Source organism: Pongo abelii, chromosome 12, assembly GCF_028885655.2.
Source record: "Pongo abelii isolate AG06213 chromosome 12, NHGRI_mPonAbe1-v2.0_pri, whole genome shotgun sequence".
Taxonomy (NCBI): Eukaryota; Metazoa; Chordata; class Mammalia; order Primates; family Hominidae; genus Pongo; species Pongo abelii.
This window is the reverse complement of record NC_071997.2, coordinates 68,782,929-68,807,175: the sequence shown is the minus strand read 5'-3', so window position 1 is coordinate 68,807,175 and position 24,247 is coordinate 68,782,929. Positions and strand designations below refer to the sequence as shown.

Genomic DNA, 24,247 nt, shown 5'->3' with positions numbered 1-24,247 from the left:
AATCACAGGGGCTCATCCTCAGGGACTACTTTGCAATCGGCACAGAGCGCAGTGAGAAGAGCTTGAAAAAAACCTCTGGTATCGGGAAGTGTAGTTCAACACTTGAAGGAAACGCTTTGGAGATTGCGCCAGAACCAGGGCAGCGTAAACTACAGTTCCCAGAGAGCGCCGCGTCGGGAGCGGAGCCTTTTTCGCTAACACCGCTCGCCCTCTTCGAGTCAGTTCCGCGGTAGAGGTGACCTGACTCTCTGAGGCTCATTTTGCAGTTGTTGAAATTGTCCTCGCAGTTTTCAATCATGGTGAGTGTGGGCCCCGGGTTCCTGCCCACCTCTGGCCCTCGCGCCCTTGTGTGGGGTTTCTTGCACTTTAGGGACTTTTGGGAGGCAGCTGTGCAAGGCACTGTCCTTCGCGCCCTTTGGCAAGCTCGGACTCATCTTCTGGGGATTGTCGCAGTGACCCAGTAATGGGAAGGGATTGATTTCCACCTTGCGGGGCATGGGGCGCTCTTAGGAGGACTCTGGAGAAGTAGTTGTCCTGGGAGAGGCGCGATCTTAATCCTGCTGCATGGCGGGAGGACAAAATCCGACGCTGCAGCTATTTTCCAAAGGACGTTACGGTGTTTGGTAAGGACGATAAGGTTTGCGATGGGAGGGAAAGGTTGGGTCCTAACCCCTTTTTCTCTTCATTTGCCCACAGTGTTTATAACTGCTTTTGTCATAGGGCCCTTGAAAGCAAAAAGCTGGAAAGGTAGTATTTACCAGGTGCTCCAGATTACAATCTGCGTTTGCAGGAGACGTGTTTCCGCCATATCTAATTTCTCAAAATGTTATTTGGAACCCGTTCATTGACCTTTTTTGTAATGCCAGGACATATTGAAGTGACAGCATCACTAACCAAATAACTACTGCAGATATTCTTTATTGAACTGTATGTTGTGAATTCCAGAAGCACCTCTCTTAAATGTTAACAGAGTAACCATTTTGTCATGGAAGACCTGGGTAACCTATATCTCCATCGCTTGTCTCTGCTGAAAGAGAGGGGGAGGGGGAGGGTTGGTGAAGGAACTCTGGCGTAGGAATAATCTGCGTACTGCTTGAAGGTGACATTTGTCATCAAACTCAGAGAAATTGCTTCATACTATCAATACAATGGCTTGTATTTATAGTTGCGACTGTTTTTCCTATTTTATCTGCAAAATACTAAAATGGCTGGAGAATGTGGAGAAATGTTTGAATGAATTGGAAATTACCCAGAACCTGAAAAGACGCGTTTTCAAGGCAAGGGCATTACTCTCTCTGCCTGTCTAACGGGGCCAGTGGAGACAGCTACTAATTTCCAGTAGGTGTTAAACCTAGGTTTCCTAAATGTTTTGTCACATAATTAGTCATTTAAATTATGGTTTCAGTAGTTTCTGTCCTAATAACCTTAGCTAGAAAGCAGAGGTACTTATTATCTGAGAACCTTCGACTTTTTGCTTTTAGAACTGAATGGGATCTTTTAAAGGTCATCCTGACGAATCTACCCACTTCAGATCTTAAAATTGAGCTTATCGAGACCCAAAGAGAATGTGATTTGCCCCAAGGGTCTCACACTCTTGCCATTTTTCTATATTGTGTCTTACACTTACCAAGTCTTTCTGAATTTTTATTTTTATAGGGACCACCGCAGTGAGGTCTCGCAGCGGGGGAGAGACAGTGTACTCAACTCCCTGAAAACTTACTTTTACTAGCTGAGATTCTGGATGAAGTTACCAGTTCATACTGCATATACAAACTCAAATATGTTATCAGCATATAGATTACTTGATAGCTTTATTCCTTGCAATTCAAAATACTGGAATTCCAGAATTAAAAGGGAATTTGGAGATTATATTATCTACTCTTATAATGTAGTCTGGTGAGGTCAAGATAATTTTCCCAAGGTCACAGAGAGATTTTGGGCCCCGGATTCTTAGCTAGTTTCCCTAGCAAGGCCCCACCGCTGGAAGGTCACTGGGGTGCCAGATAATACAGAGACAGAACATGAGGAAGAATTTATCTGGCAGTTTGCTGGAACTGACAGCAAACTCACACATGACTCAATTTCCCTGCCCCCTCAGGAGGGTGTGTGAATGGACAGAGTTAGAAAAGAGCCTTCTTTTGTAAGCTCATTCAAAGCGGAGGATTCTTTGCTTGTTGTCTATAGGGAGTGACAGCAAAATAAACTGTATGAAGGAATCTAAATGGTACTGCTTAGGTTTTTGTGTTATAGAAATACATGTAATTTAGAAATATATATAAATTTGAAAGTGAAAAAGGAATATGTGGATCTGTCTGTGGAATAACAGAGACACTTAAATTCAGTCTTTATAGCTGAGAAGTTAGCACAGAGCCTGCATCTGCAGGAAAGTCATTGGTGCCCTGCTAAGAGCAAAGACATTCCTTCTTTGGATCTTGGCAGACTGCCCAGATATCTGAGCAAAGAATAGTAACCTATGTTCACACTATAACATTGTGAAAGTCAGCAGGACTCTCCCACCCTCCTGTTTTTCAACTGCAATGTTGCAGAAGAGCAGAAAGAACCGTACATGGACTTTTCTTTCTCTGTTTCATCTTCAGACATTCAAACACTAACTAAGCCTCATACCACCGTTAATAAGATGGAATTACCTACCTGGGAAAGTAATTTCCCCAAAGACACAGAAGAAAACTGCTGAGGTGGAATTAACTGTTCATTAGGTGGCCACAACCCCTTCACTAAGGACTGTGATACTGTGAACATGTTTTTAAGTAGCTACTAAAATTGACTGCATTATTCTAACCATATAGGTGACCTTATGGGAAGTTAAACTTTATAGATAGTGATCTTCATTCTCTCCAGCCCCCCCTTTTCTTATCCTAGTTTGCTGTTCATTGAAGTAGTATCTGTTCATACTTTATACCCTAACCTTCCTTCATTCAACAAATACTTTTTGATCACTATATGGAAATGCAAATCCATATCAAAGACAGACTGTTCTCAAGGGCGCTTCATGGCCTAGTACAGAGCAACAGAAATGTAAATAGAAAACCACAGGCTATTAAAGTCTTTAGAGGAAAATTCTGTGATAATTATAAATACTCAGTACGTACTGTTCTTAGTGCTTTGTGTGTTAACTCTTTTAATCCTTAAAACTACTCTGTTAGGTAATTGCTATTATCATCTCCATTTTACTATGGGGAAATAATACAGAAAGGTTAAGTAACTTGTCCTAGAGCATGCAGTTAATGAGTTGTGGAGCCAGGACTTGAACCCAGAAAGTCTGGCTCCAGAGTCCATCTCTTTAATTACTACTCTCTACTGCTTCTCTAGCCCCCTGTTTTAGAAAATTGGTGTATCCTTTTGTTTCCTTCACGTGATTCACCAGTAGATTCCCCGGCCTAAAATAGTACCAAGTACATGATAGGAACTTAATGATGTTTTGTTTAATGAATGAATTAAATGAGAAAACAGTTCATCAGTGGATTTATAAGGTAATATCATTAGTACTAATGACAATTTTGTTAACTATAGTTGGAACTATTGTGGTCACTAAGTTTCCAGTTTTCTCAATACATAATATATATGAATAAAATACCTTTTGTTTTCATAGTATATATGAATAAGTTTTTGTTTGAGACAGGATCTCACTCTGTCACCAAGGCTGAAGTGCACTGACACAGTAATGGCTCACTGTAGCCTTAACTTCCAAGGCTCAAGTGATTCTCCTACCTCAGCCTCCTGAGTGGCTGGAACTACAGTGTCTGCCACCACACCCAGCTAAATTGTTTTTTTAAGAGACAGGGTTTCACTGTGTTGCCCAGGCTGGTCTCGAACTCCTGGGCTCAAGTGATCCACCCGCCTCGGCCCCCTGCGCAATGTGCTGGGATCGTAGGTGTGAGCCACTGCACTCAGCCTGAAATAGCTTAAATAAATAAAATATCTTTAAAAATTTTTAAAGCACATTACATATGTTTTCAAACAGTTCTTATACATTTCCATCTTTTTGGTAGTTTTACAGGACCGAGCTATTCCTTCAAGCAAATATCGGAGTTCCAGCTACGGGACAGGCGTTGTTCTAGGCAATTGAGATACAGCAGTAAATAAAATAGACAAAGTCCCTGTCCTTAAGGATCTCGTATTCTAAAGCGAAATGGAGTAATAATCTCTTCCTGTATTCCCTTTTCCTCACCTACTCTACTTTAAGGAAAGAAGGGAAAATGACAGAATGAAAAACATTTGTAGGCCATTAAAGATTTTTCTATAAATAGTAATAAATTAAAAAACAAATATTGTGTAGTATATAGTTGGCTATGATCAAATTCATTTCTCTACACCAGTTGACACTTTTTTTTTTTTTTTTTTTTTTTTTTGAGAAGGAGTTTCGCTCTTGTTGTCCAGGCTGGAATGCAATGGCACGATCTCCGCTCACTCAACCTCTGCCTCCCGGGTTCAAGCGATTCACCTGCCTCAGCCTTCCAAATAGCTGGGCAGCGCCTGCCACCACACCCAGCTAATTTTGTATTTTTAGTAGAGACAGGGTTTCTCCATGTTGGTCAGGCTGGTCTCAAACTCCCAACCTCAGGTGATCCGCCTGCCTCGGCCTCCCAAAGTCCTGGGATTACAGGCATGAGCCACCATCCCTGGCCTGACACTTCTTTTTTGAAATTTTTTTTTCTTTGACTTCTGTGAGTCGGTACCAAATTGCTGAGTGCTGCTGACTTTCAGAGCTTAGAGTCAGAAGCTTAAAAGAAGCCTTCAAGGCTATCCATCCTTGTTTCATCTCAGAGACATGACTCTCATCTGGAAGAAGGAACTTTAAATAAAAAGAAACCAAACACTTCTAGGCTTACTCACATCAGTGGACCATTTCTCCATGCAGGTAGGGGTAAAGGTGACAGTGGAAGTACATTTACCCAGCATTATTGGGGAAAGGAATGGTTCACCTTTTCTGTCTAACTAAACCTACTCATTACGTTTCTAAACATTATTGTTTTGTTCTTTTTAATAGAAATATTTCTATTTTTTAAAATTCTGTCAGCTTAGTCTTTTTTTACTCAGAGTCATCACTTTGAATATCAGTTATCTTTGTTTCTGTGTCTGTATTTTGTTCAGGAACTGTTGATATCTCTCTTTGTATGTCTTCCCTCCTTGCTTTTAAAAATAATTTTCCCTTGGAATCAGGTTGTCAGCTCTCTGTCACTATGTGTTGCTGTTGTTTCTCGCGAAATAAAAAATCTTGTTTTTCCTCCTCCAGACAATAAAGTTGAAGCATGATTAATGGTCTTATTTAAATGTTTTGGCTCAATGTAAATGGAAAGTTTTAGCCTCTTTTACTCTTCTTCTTGGTATGAAGATTCTATTGAGCAGATGGGAGTGGGGGCTTTGCATAATAAGGATCTGTGTGGCTCTAGTGGCTGCCAGGGTTTGGATCACCACATACTGAACACATCAACATTGTTGAGCCTATTTTAGTGGTAAAATATCCCAAAAAAGGTAGATAAGATTATGTAAGTAAATCCAGGATAACACTTCTAGCTCCCTACATGGTGAGAGTTAAATAACACCATGTAAATATGCAGCACATTCATTTTCTACTGAGCCAGATGCAAAAGGACTTTAAAATTTTACATTCACTTTTAAAGTATGTGGATTTCTTACTATAGATTAAAATCCTGGATATTTTTAAGGTACAGTAGTACTGAAAGATGTTAATGGGTCTTTTTCATTACAGTCTGAACCAATCAGAGTCCTTGTGACTGGAGCAGCTGGTCAAATTGCATATTCACTGCTGTACAGTATTGGAAATGGATCTGTCTTTGGTAAAGATCAGGTAGGAACAGGTGTCTATAAATCTTAAGTTATTAGAGTAAGAATATGGTTAATAAATTCTGTATTTAGTTGTACACAAATTGTAAAACAGTGAAGGAATGTGTAATCCCAGTAAATGTAATAGGCACATTGCTATAAATGGGAGCTACTAAGGTATTTATATGTGTGCCTCCAGGCACTGAAAACACTTTGCAAATGAGAACTCTTCCATATATTGTACTTAGTTGACTTGGTGCAACCAGCAGGTGTCAGTCAATGGGAGATATCACTAATGACAGTAACTTACAGTCATGTGAGAGAGAGTACTCAGTAAGCACTCCCTTGTTCATAAATGGCCTTCGGAACCAAAAGAGTAAGGAAATCTGCTTCCCAGCTGAAGCAGGCACTCCGACTTCCAGCAAGCCTGATTAATATATACTAAAATCCTTTTCTAAGGTATTCATTTATTCAGTTTCTTGACCCATGGATACTGAATTATTCTTTCATGTCAGATACTGTACTTAGCTTTCCATGAACTGAAATCAAACATACAGCTGTTAACAATAAGAGCAAGCTATGGCATGTCACTCAGTTTAATGTTTTTTTCATGTACTGTTAAAATTGAGTAGTGGTGATTCCTCTCACTGTGTCTGTTAGCAAACCAATGCTGGTTTTATAGCATCCTTCTTTCTGAAAGTGGCATAGTGCTAGATACCTGACTTCCTAAAATAATTATCATGACTAATTAATGGGAATTACATGCATTTACATACCAAATAAAAACTATGTGAAAAGACTTTCTTGTGTCTAAATGAAATAGCCTGCACTAACAGATGCTGTCCTTGCTATTTGGTAGCCTATAATTCTTGTGCTGTTGGATATCACCCCCATGATGGGTGTCCTGGACGGTGTCCTAATGGAACTGCAAGACTGTGCCCTTCCCCTCCTGAAAGGTGGGTTGGGGAGTAGAGAAGGGGTTTTATGATATTTGATTTCTTACAAAATACAGGTTTTAGGTTTTTGTTAAAGGCTCTCAATTAGAAATTATTTCATAAGAGGACTTTTTATTTTGAACTACCACTACTTATTAACTACTTATGTATACCAAGGATAAATAAGGGTAAAAAATGAGAAACAATCAATGTCAGGTAAAGGACTATGCTTTTTTCCCCAATGTGTGTGTGTATATAATTTATTATACCAGTTAAGTGTAATATTGCACAAGGGTTATACACCTGAAATTGTCTACACACACACATTATAGACAACGTAGGAATTGTCTACGTTGTGTTGTTATGGAGTCTGCTTAAATGGTAATAGTAGCATCCTGTCATGGAAAACTTTCTGTTTTGAAGGATGTCCTTCATATCTATACATTGCTCTGGAAGTTGGTTGGTTCCTCTTATATGGTCCCCATCCCATCTACCAATCATCAGGTTGAGACATAGTGTAAATTGTCCTTACCATATGCTCTATAGTTTGAAAAAACCCAGAAGAGCTCAGCTAAGGGCCTTTGCAAATCATTGAACTATAACACAGATATAATAAGGAAGCCTTAAATTTGATTGAAAAGTTTATTAAAATATTCTAAATTTTTTTGAATATTTTTCTTCAGCTGTATCTTCATCATAGTCTTTCTTTTGGTAAGGATTAATTAATGATACTCTCCTAGAAGTTTTGCACAAAGCAAAATAATATATACCTTCCAAGAAAAACTTTCCTTAAAGTTCTTCATCTTTGAATAAACATTTGCTAGAAGGGATACTCTGCCATCTAAGTCTTTTGGTTGCAAAGTTCTGCAGAAGAATACATGACTGCCCACACTATTCTGTTGGTTCCGTTTTCTCACCCACAGCTCTTTCCAAATCAGCTTTGCTGCTTTTTCCCATTTGTATTCCTTTCTCTGCTGAGTTCCCTGTGCTTTTTCTCTAAAGGGCCCAGATTGCAGTTGGTATTCACATCCTCTGCCAGATGTGAATATGACAGGGAAGGGAAAGTTCAGCAAATAAGGACATGTGACTGGGAAAGAGGAAGATAATTTTTTTTTTTCTCGAACTGGTGTTCCTGTCTATGCCCATTTTCAGACTTATGGCAGCCTTGACTATGATGCAACTAGCCAATTTTCCAGTGAAAATGCTGAATGTTGGTCATAGCTTTTTTAATACAATCAACAAAGAAGTGCGATGACTTATGTTCTTTAGTCAAAAAGCAAGTGATGTTTGCTTATTGTACTAGCACTGGAGCATAGTGGTTGAACTCTGGACCAACCTAAGCTGGAATTACAGCTCCATTATCTTTTGATGGTGGCGAGTTAATCTCTTTAAACCTAAGTGTCTCCATCTATAAAATGTTAAGATTAAATTTGATAATAATATAAATCTCTTAGCATTATCCCTGGCACAAAACTCCTCAATAAACATTTATTATTTTTAAATTTGTGATTGGTGTCTTAGACCTTAAAGTAATTGTAATTTAAAGGTTAGGTGAATTAGTTGCTCTTTTGTGTTGTGTGGTAATTAGTGTGAATAACAAGTGTTGCTTCAAAAGTCATCATTATACCTTGCATCATATATGATTATAAAAGATAAAAGCTATGGAGTTTTGACATTTAAGATAATTATTGAAATAGGAAAAGCAAAATAAATCTATTGACATTTCTGATGTTATGATTGTTAAATTAATATATTATCTTTCTTAGGCTCCTGAAATGTATATCAGTGTGATATGTAAACACTTGCAACAAGTGAAAGAATTAATGGGTGGATTCAATATGAAAAAGAAAACTTCAAACTTTTATGTTTAAGTAGCTCTGCATATTTATTGCCATGTCCACAGATGTCATCGCAACAGATAAAGAAGAGATTGCCTTCAAAGACCTGGATGTGGCCATTCTTGTGGGCTCCATGCCAAGAAGGGAAGGCATGGAGAGAAAAGATTTACTGAAAGCAAATGTGAAAATCTTCAAATCCCAGGGTGCAGCCTTAGATAAATACGCCAAGAAGTCAGTTAAGGTGACCAACACTGTATTTTATGGGATTTTTCATCATTAGCATTTGAAACTTACGCTTTTAGCATTTAAGCAAAACCAGAATTATTTGGCCTTTTTTCTAGTTCTGTACACATCAGTAAATACGGCTATAGAGTTTTGCTTGATAAGCTCTCCCTTTCTGGGTTTTTTCTTACAGTGTAGAAATCTATATTCAGAGTGGTTAAAAATATTTTTCCTATTAGTATAACGTGAAAATTTAGTATTAGTTATTAAACCTATAGAGAAGGCACAGGACCTTCTGGTGCATTTTTGCTGCATGGGAATATTTATTTAGACATTTAAATTTGTGTGTGATTGTGAAAGGAGATAGCTAGCTGTAAGGTAAGTTTATTCTCAGGAGTAGAAGATAGTGGTTTCTGAATGCTCAGATTTTCTTAATGCAGAGGAATTTTAATATGCTTGTCTCTTGAAGAATTGAGTCAGTATGACTTATAGTTCTCTCTTTGTGTTCGAACTATTTACTTTAGATTCTAATATGTCTTAATATTACAGTAAGCCTTTCTTATTTTTTATTTTTTTTTCAATTGTTTTGAGATGGAGTCTTGCTCTGTCACCCAGGCTGGAGTGCAGTGGTGCAATCTTGGCTCACTGCAACCTCTGCCTCCCGAGTTCAAGCAATTCTCCTGTCTCAGCCTCGTGAGTAGCTGGGACTACAGTTGTGCGCCACCACACCCAGCTAATTTTTGTATTTTTAGTAGAGACGGGGTTTCACCATGTTGGCCAGGCTGGTCTCGAACTCCTGACCTCAGGTGCTCCACCCGTCTTGGCCTCCCAAAGTGCTGGGATTACAGGTGTGAGCCACCACGCCCAGCCAAACCTTCTTTTATTAGTGAACTATGAATTAACTAGAACTTAATTGTCACCCAGCAAATAGGCTTGCCGGTTAAAGGTTTAACTGATTTCCATATACTTTCCTATCTTTCAAAAAAAGGTGAAAGAAAATTTTATAAGATTTTTTAAGTTGCCCATTATAATGTTCTATCAATAACATTTCATAGATGTCTGCATTTTTTGCTTTCTGTGGACTTCATTTTAAATAGTTAACTTATTTTCTGTCATCACAGAAAATAATATAAATGAGTTGAATAGAAATCCACAGGTGCCAGTAAAAGATTAGAAGGTTGTTCAGACTGCTAAATTGCAGGCTATTTGGAGGTAAAGTACTCCTTGCACAGTAATTCCACCTCTGCAAAGCGTCCTTGTTTGTGAGAAATATTTGCCAGCACTGCACTACTTAGAGATAATGAAGTATCTTGTCTACAGCTTGTCAAAAGAGGTACCAAAAAAAAAAAAAGATATATGGGAGTCAGTTTCTGTAATATGGTTGTAACTTTTCTATAAATCTGATATTATTTCAAAATTTTTTATTACCATTTTATTAAAGATTTTTATAACTTAAAATGCATTTTCCTATGCTATATTGTATTTGGTGTTTCCCAAGCCTCCCCTGTACAAAGCCTACCTGTTAGACATTTTCAGTTAAATTTTAACATAGATTAGTAACTATATAGTCTGTAACTCTTCAGTGCCTTCCATTCCTCCTAGGTTATTGTTGTGGGTAATCCAGCCAATACCAACTGCCTGACTGCCTCCAAGTCGGCTCCATCCATCCCCAAGGAGAACTTCAGTTGCTTGACTCGTTTGGATCACAACCGAGCTAAAGCGCAAGTAAGAAAAATGTCTTTTAAATCTTGTGATTGTTCAACTTTAAAACATTTTTCTCTCACTTTTAAAATAACTGAATCTGAGTTTGTGCTTTTTTCTTGTTTTTGTTTAGTAGGAACCTATTACTTTTATTAAATTAAAAGTAAATTATTATTAATTTGTTAGGGAGTCTTTAAATGTATTCTCTTAAAGGACCAGAGGCTGGACTTCCTACTTGATTTTGTCTTTAACTATATTTCAATTGCTAACTATAATGAAATGCAGTTACTAATGTTCTCTTGTTACAGTGGTTAAAAATTAGTTATACATGATGGTACATAATTTAGTTTAATTTTTTCAGATACATATAATCTCATATAAACAAAGACTTGAGCTTTGTGTGATTGTGTCGTTCTGCTTCTATTTTAGCTGCAGCTAAGCAATCAAATTCAGATTTTAATTTTTAATTTTATATTTAATTTTCAGTTTTATGTCTTTTTAATATTCTATGTGTATCTGTAAAATTTCCTACTTTCACTACTTAGGAGCTAAAGTCTGTTGCTAATTTTCTTTACTCTTAGAGCCATAGATAAGTATGCCAAGGAGCCAGTGACCAGGGAATTAACAATAGCTTTTCAAAAAATTAGAAGCCAGGCAACTGATCTGAGCTAGTTTCCTAGGCTTTTTCAGATCTAACTGGTCCTGGTGCCCGTTCTTGGACAGAACCTCTTTCCTTTGCCTTAATGCTTTTCTGGCCATCCCTTCTTGTCTGTAGGTCATCACTGCTAGATAGGTCTATGAGTTCAGTGCTTTTTCTTCTAGAGAAGATAACTTTAGTTTCAAAAAAAAAAATTTGTTGTTAACCAGAAGATGCTGTGAGGTCTAAGCTGAAGCACTACTGCCCTAACCTGAGAATTAATAATCTTCAGCTCTGGAATACCTAGTGAAAGAGAAAAGAATATACATTTGTTAAGCATCTACTGTAAATTGAATGCTCTACATGTAATTTTCCATTTAATTTTTATAGTAACCATATGGGTATCTCATATTATCCCTGCATTAGGTAAGAAAACAGAGGCCCAGGGAAGTCAGAGAACCTGCTCAGAGTCATACAGCTCATAAATTACGGAGCCACCTTGATTTGTCTGACTCCAAACCCTTATGTATGTTCTTACCTAATGGTATCAACTAACCTTAGTCCACTTACTAGCTCTGTGATTTTGAGAAAGTATATTCAATGTTAAAATGTAATAATTACATCTACCTCAGAGAGTTCTTATGAGGATTAAATAAGATCTATTTTAAGCCCTTAGCATGGTACCTGCACATAGTAAATACAAGAAAGGTTGGTTGCTATTATTAGTTGATTTCTTCTTTCTAAGAAGCATACAGCCTAAACATTCCTAATTTAGAGGGTTGTTGGATAACAACCCTTAAATTTTTAGCTTAAAGTGCAAATATTCCCTGAGAGGCTATAGGCTGTGAGCTGGGTCTGGTGGTAGCTGAGAACGAATAGGAGTTTGTTTGAATGGCAGGCAGTTTGAGTCCTGTGGGACAGTTGTAAAGGAAGAGATATTATACGTGTTAGAGTTGTAAACTCTGGATTGCCAGAAAGTGACTTATTTAGTTCCTACAACAATGACACTAACAACCACTTTTTGTTGTTTCACCTGAGGCTTTGGTGGAGACAGGCATTGGAAAATTCTGCTTCCAAAGGTACTACAAAGAGATACTTTGTCCTAGTGCCTGAAACAGTTCTCACTGCAGGGCTAAAGTCTGAATGAGCAAAGAGGAAAGAAAGTGCTATCTCCTCAGACTTTAACCTTCACTTGGGGACATGTTCTTTGTTACTCCTGGGACCTTGGCTAGGCACTGTTTCAGCATGTCAATCTGGCATAGCGAGAGCTTTTAGGGAGTCATTGAAGAAGCACTTTCTTCCTCTAAAAGAAGTTGTTTATCCAGTGAGAAAAATAACAAACCCAAAGATAAGTTTTTCTTACAGGAATGGTTGCTAGATATTTTTGTCTTGGAATTCAGAGGCCTTAGCTACTTAGGGACTGTTTAACACCTGCAGAACTTCCCTATGTATTTGCAAACCAGTGCTGTATTTATGTCTGCTGATAAGGTAATTTGACGGTGATACCAGATAAGGTAATTTGACAATGATACCAGTTAGCTGGTAAGAAAATTACTAGGGCTGGAGAATTAATCAAAAACTTTTAACAGACCTATGTGACAGACATGAGTGTCTAAGGGAGCAAAGAGCTGTTATCCTGGGTATGTATTAATTTAGATTAATTGTGACATGAATCATATTAAGAAATTATTATCTGCTGGGTGCAAAGTACCTGGCCTTTGCTGTCCAGACAGAACTGGATTAGCTCAAGAGATAGAAGGAGCAAGAGGAGGAGGGCAACAAGAACAAAGGAAGGCATGGGAGCCAAGGAGGACTGAGGGCGGAGAGGCCTAGAGGCATTTTGTCTTCACTGTACTTGGGAGCATTGAAGTGGACGTTCAGGGAAGTTATAGGCTCTAACTTCCTGGAATATATATCTTGAGTTAATTCTTCAAGGTATAAATTTATCTTTTTCTATATACCATACCAGCTAAATTTAAGTATAAATATAAGAGCAGTTTCTTCCCCAGTTCTTTCCGGTCATGGCACACGTAAAAAATGGTACTCATTGAACAGCGTGCCACTCTACGCTACCCCACAGTCTAAGCAGATTAATAGCTGGGTACCCCAGAAACCCAACTGTCAACTAATTTGTGGAGACTAATGCAAATATTGTAGATAATAGTCCTAATACTTACAAGACTTGCAGGGATTAGGTCAGTCAAAAGTGATTTACAATATCACAAACAGAAATTTTTAAGTAAACTTTTAACTATTTTAGGATTTAAGAAAGCAGTCTCAGCTAGTTTAAGAGTGAGAGTGAAAGTAAAGACAGTTTACTTCTTACTTAACTGAATAAATTAGTATGAAGACCAGTCGAGTCATTGCAGACATTTTAGGTAATGGCCTTTTTTTTTCATCTTTATCCTTTTCGGTTGGTTGGTTGGGTTTTTTTTTTTACTTTTTATTTTGAAATAATTTTAGACTCAGAAGTCACAAAAAAATAGTACAGAGAAGTCCCATGTACCCATCACCCATTGATGGTATCTTACATAACTACAAAGTATTATCAAAACCAGGAAGTTGATGAACTACACAATACTATTAACTAGACTTACTGAAGTTTCACCAGTTTTATATTCACTTATTTTTTTCCGTGTCGTTTTGAATGATTCTATGACATTTAATTACAAGTATAGATTCCTATAACTGCCCCCATAGTCAAGGTACAGAATTTCTTCATCACTCACAAAAGAACTCCTTCATACTCTCCCTTATGGTCACACCTCCCTCTGTCCCTGACATCATTTATCTGCACTCCACCTCTATAATTTTGTCATTTTGAGAATTTACAAAAGTGGAATCATGCAGTAAGGAACCTTTTGAGACTGGCTCTTTTTCACTCAGTTTAATGCCTTTAAGATCCATCCAGGTTGTTGGTTGTTTCTTTTTGTTGTTCTTCTACTTACCCCTTTTATGTATTCCATTGCATATGTAAAACATAATACAGTTTATTTAACCATTCTTTTTTTTTTTTTTTTTCTTTTTTTGAGACAGAGTCTCGCCCTGTCGCCTAGGCTGGAGTGCAATGGCACGATCTCGGCTCACTGCAACCTCCGCCGCCCAGGTTCAAGAGATTCTCCTGCCTCAGCCTCCTGAGTAGCTGGGATTACAGGCACACGCCGCCACACCCAGCTAATTTTTGTATTTTTAGTAGAGACGGGGCTTCACCATGTTGGCCATGATGGTCTCGATCTCGACCTCGTGATCCTCCCACCTCGGCCTCCCAAAGTGCAAGGATTATAGGTGTGAGCCACCGCGCCTGGTGTATTTAACCATTCTTGAAGGACATTTGAGTTGTTTCAGTTTGGAGCTGTTATTACCCTTGTTTTAAAATTTTCCTTAAAATATCTAAGTGTATTCCTTTTCTTACATGGTAAATACTCAAATGCTTTATTTATGTGTGCTAAAGCTACAGACTCTGGCACAACTAATTTTCTCTCCCATTCTTTTTGGGACACAGAGGAAGGAAGAATTGCCCACAATGTCACCAAAACAGATCAGCTTCTTAAAATATTTTTCCACATTCCCTTCTGGTTCATCATAAATTCTGTTGTCTAGTTAGAAACAAATTATATATATACCTGATCATAATTTATTTTCTGCACATAAATTTATCAGACAAATAACAAGCAGGCTGATTTTATTTAAATCTACCAAGACATTTCTTTTTTTTCTTTTTTTTTTTTTTTTTTTTTTTTTGGGACAGAGTTTCGCTGTGTCGCCCATGCTGGAGTGCAGTGGTGCAATCTTGGCTCACCGCAACCTCCGCCTCCCAGGTTCAAGCAATTCCCCTGCCTCAGCCTCCCGGGTAGCTGGAATTACAGACATGTGCCACCAAGCCCGGCTAACTTTGTATTTTTAGTAGAGACAGGGTTTCTCCATGTTGGTCAGGCTGGTCTCGAACTGCCAACCTCAGGTGATCTGCCCGCCTTGGCCTCCCGAAGTGCTGGGATTACAGGCATGAGCCACCATGCCCAGCCCAAGACATAACTTTCTAACCTTTTTTGTGGCTACTATACTACATGTGATTGCAAGGCATTGCAGGACCCTAAAGTGCTTTCTGGAGTTATAGCTAGAGATTGTTACATATGTTATAATTTTAGTGTGTATATATGTGTGTACACACACACACACACACATATAAAACCTCTTTCCTTCAGTTTCCTGATATATAAAATGAGAACAGTCATATCTTGGTAATTTGAGTCCTATCCAACTCTAAAATTTCATATTTAGAGTTATTTGAAAATTAATTTCTATATGGTATATAATAAAAATTTTACCTAAATATAAAGTGCCTAAATACCTGATTACTCAGAAGCACTGAGAAGACATCTCCAAGTAAACATTAACAGTGAAACAAAAGATCACATTTACATATTCAAGAAATAGTAAATTGATTAATAAATAATAGTAACTTGATTAATGTTTTATGTTTGATACACCTACTGTACTAATAAGTTAACCACAAACTATGGGATCCTTCATACCCTTAAACATTCCACTCCATAAGGTTTCAAGTCCACAGTTGTTACCACTGTTAAGCTGTTGTAGGAAATTGCCAAGCAATAAATTTACATTTTTTACAAGTCAATATAACTCTTGTAAATTCTCTTGAAATTTCAGAAGCTTTTTATCTTTATTTAAGGGCATTTGTCAAAATAGGTCCCAACTGGAAATAAAAACCATTTGTCTCAGTAATGTATTTGTTTTCAATTTAACTAGATTGCTCTTAAACTTGGTGTGACTGCTAATGATGTAAAGAATGTCATTATCTGGGGAAACCATTCCTCGACTCAGTATCCAGATGTCAACCATGCCAAGGTGAAATTGCAAGGAAAGGAAGTTGGTGTTTATGAAGCTCTGAAAGATGACAGCTGGCTCAAGGGAGAATTTGTCACGGTAAGAAAAATCTGTGAGCCTTCTTAACACTGAGCATAAAGAACTCTTGAGAGACTCTTAGGACAGAAAACCTTCAAGGAGGGCAGGTCTTTCACAGTTGCTCTGATGACTGCATACTTTCGGGATCATAGTAAGCCAGTCATGATCCAGTGTGATCTGATGTGATCTGTAGCACAGCAGTTGAGATTTATACCAAGATCCATGTCTTTGTCTGACCTATGATAAACTTTGTATGGAGATATATAGTTTCCTTTTTCCAGAAGGATTGGTAAGGCTGACATCGGGTTGTTGCATGATTTTGGAGGGGACACATTAAGCTCTGGTCATAGCTTTTCACCCCAAGGTCGACTTGGATATAATGAAAACTTTGCTATCATGACCAAGTAATACTGCTGCCTTCGCCTGCCCCCTTCCCAGACTGTGCAGCAGCGTGGTGCTGCTGTCATCAAGGCTCGAAAACTATCCAGTGCCATGTCTGCTGCAAAAGCCATCTGTGACCACGTCAGGGACATCTGGTTTGGAACCCCAGAGGTAAGAATTTAGTGATTTGCACAGGTCACTCTATTTTGTTTTTGTTGCCTGATGATATAATATAAAAAGAATATAGCCTTAGCAGTCAGTCAGGTTAGGTTCATTTCTCAGCTCAGCTGCCTATTAACTAAGTAAACTTCGGAGTTTGTTAGCCTTGACCTTTCTGAGCTGTTTTGTCATCTTTTACATGACATTACTATTATACACAGGGTTGTGAGGGGTAAAGGAGATTGCATATGGAAAACACCTAGCACAATGCCTGATACCTAGTAGGGGTGAAATTTTTTCTTCTAGGCCACAGCTTCCTCATCTGTAAAATGAGGATTAGGTTTCCCTGGCCTGCTTCACATATGATATGGAAGCATGGAATGAAATAATATCCATGAAGGTTATCTTGTCGCCAGTACCTGGTGCTGATGATAGTTCCTTACACAGTAATGATGTTATGAACATAGTAAGAAAGGGTCACCTGGTTTAATTTTATTAGTTCATGTGTCAGTTGTGTAAGCTAATCATCATGAGTATGTGAAACATTGTTATTTTCAGGGAGAGTTTGTGTCCATGGGTGTTATCTCTGATGGCAACTCCTATGGTGTTCCTGATGATCTGCTCTACTCATTCCCTGTTGTAATCAAGGTAAGGTATTTTGGAGCTATTTCCCTTCTTTGAGGAAGTAGTTATATGTTTCTCTTAAGAATGGTATTATTGGCCAGGCACAGAGGCTCACGCCTATAATCCCAACACTTTGGAAGGCCAAGGTGGCAAGATTGCTTGAGCCCAGGAGTTCAAGACCAGCCGGGGCAACATAGTGAGACCCCCATCTCTGCAAAAATAAAATCATTAGCCGGGCATGGTGGCACACACCTGTGGTCCCAGGTTCTTGAGGGCCTGAGGTAGGAGGATCACTTGAGCTTAGGAGATCAAGCCTGCAGTGAACCGTGACAGTACCCCTCCACCAGGCAACAGAACAGGACCCTGTCCCCCAAAAAAAGAAAACAGAATGGTATAACTTAATCTAGAAAATTGTTCCTTTACTAAAATAGACATTTTTCTCAGCTTTAAAACTATATGTATTTCAGCTTCAGGTCATTAAAAGTTTTTATGATTGAAATTAATCTGGAAAGGAAGATTCAGCTCTTCCCACTAGACACTATGTTATTATGCCTCTAGTATTAGAGACCTACAAATAGTATATTTCTAAATGAAGCAATGGTTTTCAGTGTTGTTGCTCTGTATTATAACTGTGCTAAAGTCAGTCATTTTTGAAGATTTTTTTTTTAGATTCAAGGGGTTTAAAATTCAAGTGTTGAGTTTTTATTAGAATTCTCTATTAATTAAAATCTGGATTTTGATTTACTTTAGAATCAGACTTTAAAACAGATATACCTCTAAATATAAGTTCAAACAAGGTTGTTGCTTACTGAAAGATCAGTTCCAGTTTAAATCTCTTATTTGCATTATTTTCAAACAGAATAAGACCTGGAAGTTTGTTGAAGGTCTCCCTATTAATGATTTCTCACGTGAGAAGATGGATCTTACTGCAAACGAACTGACAGAAGAAAAAGAAACTGCTTTTGAATTTCTTTCCTCTGCCTGACTAGACAATGATGTTACTAAATGCTTCAAAGCTGAAGAATCTAAATGTCGTCTTTGACTCAAGTACCAAATAATAATAATGCTATACTTAAATTACTTGTGAAAAACAACACATTTTAAAGATTGCGTGCTTCTTGGTACAGATTTGTGAATGACAGTTTATTGTCATGCTGTTAGTGTGCATTCTAAATAAATATATATTCAAATGAAAGTGACTCAGACTCTGTTTCTAGCTAATATTTAGTGTCTATTCAGGAAATAAACTTGCGGCCAGTCGCAGTGGCTGACACCTGTAATTCCAGCACTTTGGGAAGCTTGAGACTGGTGGATCACCTGAAGTCTGGAGTTTGAGACCAGCCTGGGCAAATAGTGACACCCCGTCTCTACTAAAAATACAAAAATTAGCCAGGCATGGTGGCACAGGCCTGTAATCCCAGCTACTTGGAAGGATGAGGTAGGAGAATAGGTTGTCCCGGGGGTGGAAGTTGCAGTGAGCCGAGATTGCGCCACTGCACTCCAGCCTGGGCTACCAGGGAAACTCCGTCTCAAAAAACGAAAAGAGGGCCGGGCGCGGTGACTCCCGCCTGTAATCCCAGCACTTTGGGAGGCAGAGGTGGGCGGATCACTAGGTCAGGAGATCAAGACCATCCTGGCTGACGCGGTGAAACCCCGTCTCTACTAAAAATGCAAAAAATTAGCCAGGCGTGGTGGCGGGCACCTGTAGTTCCAGCTACTCGGGAGGCTGAGGCAGGAGAATGGCGTGAACCCAGGAGGCGGAGCTTGCTGTGAGCAGATGGCGCCACTGCACTCCATCCTGGGCACAGAGCAAGACTCCGTCTCAAAAAAAAAAAAAAGAAAAGAAAACAAACTCGGATGTTTCCCAGGTTGCCTAAATAATTTTGAGATAGATATATATATACATTTTTTTAACCAGGGGAAGGCAGTAAGGCTAGAAAGATAAAGCATAAATCTCGTATTTAAATAGAATATAGAAACCCACCTTGTGATAATGAGTCTATTTCAGCATTTATTTGTAAACATTACCTATGTTGAACAAATACCATATTTTAAAAATCTCAAGGGTTCACGCTTTGTAGATAATTTGATTTTAAGGCTAGCTACTAATATTAAATAAGTTGCAGATAATATTGTTAACAGTGTTATGCCATTGGATGAAATTAGAACATTTTCATTATATTAAAAAAAAAATGGTAATAGGTTTTCACTGGAGGTATTACTTTTTAGCAGATAAGGAATCATTTATATTTCAAAACCACTAATGCCACAGAAGTTTATGCTAGTGTTAGGATTAACACTAGCATAGTGTTATTATGTTAGGAGTAAGTAATAATCTAAGCTTATTACTAGAAAAATAGTGGAGTTTTTTTAATAGTCTTGTTTTTTCCCCAAACCTGTGATGACAGAAGGCATTTTCTATCTTTTCATCCTCATGCTTAACACACTGTCCACATGTAATAGATGACAGAAGGCATTCTCTATCTTTTCATCCTCATGCTTAACACACTGTCCACATGTAATAGGCAATATTGTATTAATAAATATCTCCAGGCCTAACATAGTACTCTTCATGGATGCTCAAATATTTGTTGGTTGGACTTATTTAAAATTACTACTTTGGGAGGCCAGGGCAGGAGGATTACTTGAAGCCAGGAGTTCAAGGCTAGCCTGGGCAACAAAACAAGACCCCATCTCTACAAAAAATTTTAAAAATTAGCTGAGTGCAGTGGTGGACTCCTGTAATCCCAGCTACTCAGGAAAGTAAGGCAAGAGGATCACCTAGGCACAGAAATTCAAGGCTGCAGTGAGCTAGGATCACGCCACTGCACTCCAGTCTAGGCAACAGAGCGAGACCGTCTCCTTTTTAAAAAATTAAAAATTACCTAGATCATTATATGATGTAGAAAAGAAAAAGCAAGTGAGTAAAACTACCTTTAGGACTACTATTAATCGGAAGCATAAAAACAAAATTTCATATAGAATGAACAAAATTTTGTATAAAGTAAGTATGAATTGTACCAGTTGTTATTTTCTTTCAGTTCCAAACACTCCCTTCTATATTCTCGTGACATTAGGACTGGAATTTGGCAAGCCACATTTCTTTACCAGCTGCTCCTTGTTAAAAATGTACTAATAGCCCAGGCACGGTGGCTCATGCTTGTAATCCCAGTACTTTGGGAGGCTGAGGCGGGCAGATCATTTGAGGTCAGGAGTTCAAGACTAGCCTGGCCAACATGGTGAAACCCTGTCACTACTAAAAATACAAAAATGAGTCGGGCATGGTGGCGCATGCCTGTAATCCCAGCTACTCAGGCGGCTGAGGCAGGAGAATCACTTGAACCTGGGAGGTTGCAGTGAGCCGAGATCGTGCCACTGTACTCCAGCCTGGGTAACAGCAAGACTCCATTTCAAAAAAAAAAAAAAAAAATATATATATATATATATATATATATATACACACACACACACACTAATAAAGGATACTAGAGGGGGACTGGATGGCAGATGAGAAAGAAAACGTGCTCTTACTCCTTCCTGTTGGTTTCCTCTATCATTACAGTCTATCCACTTTATATAAGCCAGAAAAGAAAAAAACAAATGAATCAAACATATCTTTAGAAGAGCAATTAGTTGGAAGCATGAAAACTAATTTCATGTAGAATTAAAAAGAAAATCTTGGCTGGGTGCAGTGACTCATGCGTGTAATCCCAACACTTTGGGAAGCTAAGGTGGGAGGATCACAGACCAGCCTGAGCAATGTAGTGAGACCCCATCTCTACTAAAAATAAAAAATTAGCCAGGCATGGTAGTGCACACCTGTAGTCCCAACTACTCGGGAGGCCGAGGTGGGAGGGTCGCTTGAGCCCGGGAGGTCAAAGTTGCCATGAGCCATGATCATGCCACTGCACTTTAGTCTGGGTGACAGAGCAAGATTGTCTTTTAAAAAAAAGAAAGAAAATGTTATATGAAGAAAGTATGTATATATGAAAGTTATTGGAGAGATCTAGATTACTTGTAGAAACAAGTAATTTTTCACCAACTGTGCCTTTGAAGCACGGATTTCGGTTTGAATATTCACATTGTGAAACTGATTATCTCTTTATGCCATTTTTTAAATGCTCTTCACTTCCATCACCTTTACCAAGAGAAGAAAGCATTTTGTTGCTCCTTCTCTTAATGGAGTCCAGGCCCAGGAAATTGTGTCTTTAAGCAGCATGATAATATGTGAAAAGCCTATGCCTTTCCTAAGCATTTTTACTAGTACTTGAGGAAATGATACATGGGTGCATTACAGGGCAAAAGACATTACATTTTAAGCCAATAAAGTTAGATTAAGAAGCTTTCCAAAAGAGGTACAATCTGTATAAACCTAAACCTTAAGGGAATATTGACCTCTGCAGATCATGACCCTGGTAATGTTTCCTGAACAAGTGGATGGCCAGTGCAGCTTTATTTAATTCTAATAAAGCATAAAGAAGGAGTGGGGGAAAAACCCTATAATTCCACTGCTAGTTAAATAATAATTTAAATAAAAGTTATATATACATTAGAAAATAAATGAAATGGTGTTAAATGAAAACCAAGTTTGTGTTTATCCTTACAGGAAAAAAAATACACATACTTATTTTGAGAATTAAAAAAAAAAAAAGGAATACATAGTGAAAAGAAGTGTTCTTTGCTCACCTGACTCCCACCTATTTAAGCCTCATTTTTGTCCCATGGCCTATAGCTCAGAAATATTCAATGCATAACCAAAGTATGTATGTAAATATATGTGTGTGCATGTAACCATCCCCTTTTGTACATAAATTATAACACACTGTTCTGCACTCTGTGTTTTTCCTTTAGTAATACATCTTAAAGCTATATAGATACCTAGCATCAGGCACAGTGGCTCATGCCTGTAATCCCAGCACTTTGGGGGGCCCAGGAAGGCAGATTACTTTGAGCTCAGGAGTTCAAGACCAACCTGGGCAACATGGCAAGACCCTGTCTTACAAAAGCAAAATAAAACAATTAGCCCAGTTTGGTGGCTCACACCTGTGGTTCCAGCTACTTGGGAGGCTGAGGTGGGAGGATTGCTTGAGCCCCAGAAGCAGAGGTTGCAAAGAACTGAGATCATGCCACAGCACTCCAGCTTAGGTGACAGTGCAAGACCCTGTCTCAAAAAAAACATAAAAGCTATATAGATACCTGCAGAGCCACCCCATTCATTTTTAAAGTTATGTAGTACTCCATTTAATGGATACACCGAACTTTATTTAGCCAGTCTCCTATTGATGGACTTTTAGATTCTTTTCAATCTTTTACTACTATAAAGTTGCTGGACTATTTTTGTAAGTTGGTTATTTCATACATGTGCAAGTGTATCTGCAGGATAAATTCCTAAAACAGCAGATTTTTTTTTTAAACACTGTTGAATCTAGTTTGTTATAAAAGCAGCAGCCTTCTGGATTTGATATTATATGTACATTTAATACCATTTTAACTGTCCTTTCTAACCCCCCACTTTTTTTTTTTAATAATACCTTGATTAAACCAGCCACAATATTTCTCAAGAAATGTTGACCAGGGGAAAAATCTATTAGAAAGTACCTTTTTGGTATGTAAGCTTAAGAATTTGACTACGAAAAACAAAAAGCAACAAAAATAAGTTCCTAGTTGTCCTTGTGAAATTGGTATGAGAACTCATCATCTTTATGATCTTTATGGCTTTAAAGAAACCTCAAAACAAGAAACATATCTGTTTTGATTTCTGAATATTGGTGGGTTCTTAGACAAACTAAAATGGTTACTGACTCAGTAGAAATATATATGCTTTCATTCCAGTAGTGTCACCTAATTGGTATCATCCAGCACAATATAGTGACAGTTCAATACACATTGTTGAATAAATGGGTTCTTGTCAGTTTGCCCTCTAACTCTGCTGGGAATAGACTTGTATTCTAAATCACACTCATAGCCTGACCTGAGTAGCACAATTGAGTAAAGCACTTTTAAGCAGAATAGACATCTTTAAAACCATCCAGTTTTCTCATGTCCTTACCACCATCGCCCTGGTCCAAGCCATCATTATTTCTTCATAAAAGACTTCTGCAATAACAATGGAAATGGGAGCTCAGTTTGGAGTCTATGCCTCCCCTCTCTCCCTAGTCCAATCCAGACTTGCACCAGAGTTACTGATTAACAACGACATTTTACTTCACGTTTTTTGGAGAATAGACCAACTCATGGGCTTGGAAGTCAGACAAGCTTGGATTCCAGCTCTGACTCTTTTTAGGTGTCCTTAAACAACCTTTCTACGTTTTGACTCCCTCAGATACAAAATGGGGATATTAATAGTATATCCTTTAAAATGTTTTTGTGAGGATTATTTAAATGGAAAGCACATGGTAAGGGCTCAATTTACTTATTGGGTTTGTAGGGGATCAAAATACGCCACCCCAAAATATGCCACTTTAGCATAAGAAGTATTTTGAGCTAAAGTCATTTCAGATTCAACAGATACAGAAGCAGCCTTCCCAGCGCCTCCCTTGTCTGACTAAAAGCAGAAACTTCTGAAAATGAGGACTGCCATAAATCCTCTCTCCTAGGGAAGTTTCATGACCATGAAGAAGACAGAAAGTTGGTACTGACATGGACATATGAAAACAAACCTTATTCCTTTAGTTTCCCCCATACACTTACCTTTCCACAGTTTACCACCCTTGAAAGCTGAAAACCTTTTCCTTTGTCTCGTCACATCTAAGTGGGCTGGTTTTTTGTGAAGATGCTATATAAACTCAAATTCTAACCATCGTTTTTAGTTACTCATCACTGAGTTTCTCCCACATGTATGTGTACTACATGTGTTAGTAAATTCTGTTTTTCTTTTGTTAATCTGTCTTTTGTCAGTCAGATTTCCAGGGCCCAAATGGAGGCTAGGACCTAGGCAGGTAGGGGAAAAATGTTATTTTTTTCTCCCCATAGGTTTTTTCCTTTTCTTTTCCTTTCTTTCTTTCTTTCTCTTTTTTTTTTTT

At 38.2% G+C, this 24,247-nt stretch overlaps 2 protein-coding genes across 11 annotated transcripts in view; one reads left to right on the top strand and one right to left on the bottom strand.

Annotated features, from left to right (window-relative positions):
• Window positions 1-24,247, bottom strand: part of WDPCP (WD repeat containing planar cell polarity effector) — a 720,444-nt gene that overhangs the window by 471,552 nt on the left and 224,645 nt on the right. The window lies entirely within an intron of this gene.
• Window positions 161-18,420, top strand: MDH1 (malate dehydrogenase 1). 2 transcript variants are annotated; one of them, XM_002811977.5, is made up of 9 exons: window positions 161-299; window positions 5,732-5,830; window positions 6,665-6,761; window positions 8,644-8,819; window positions 10,403-10,525; window positions 15,906-16,082; window positions 16,500-16,613; window positions 17,160-17,249; window positions 18,085-18,420. In XM_002811977.5, the coding sequence occupies exons 1-9, from the start codon at window positions 297-299 to the stop codon at window positions 18,208-18,210; spliced, it is 1,005 nt and encodes a 334-aa protein (XP_002812023.2). In that variant the 5' UTR covers window positions 161-296; the 3' UTR covers window positions 18,211-18,420. The 2 variants fall into 2 exon arrangements, with proteins under 2 accessions (XP_002812023.2, XP_024097779.2); XM_024242011.3 differs by lacking the exon at window positions 161-299 and adding an exon at window positions 540-623.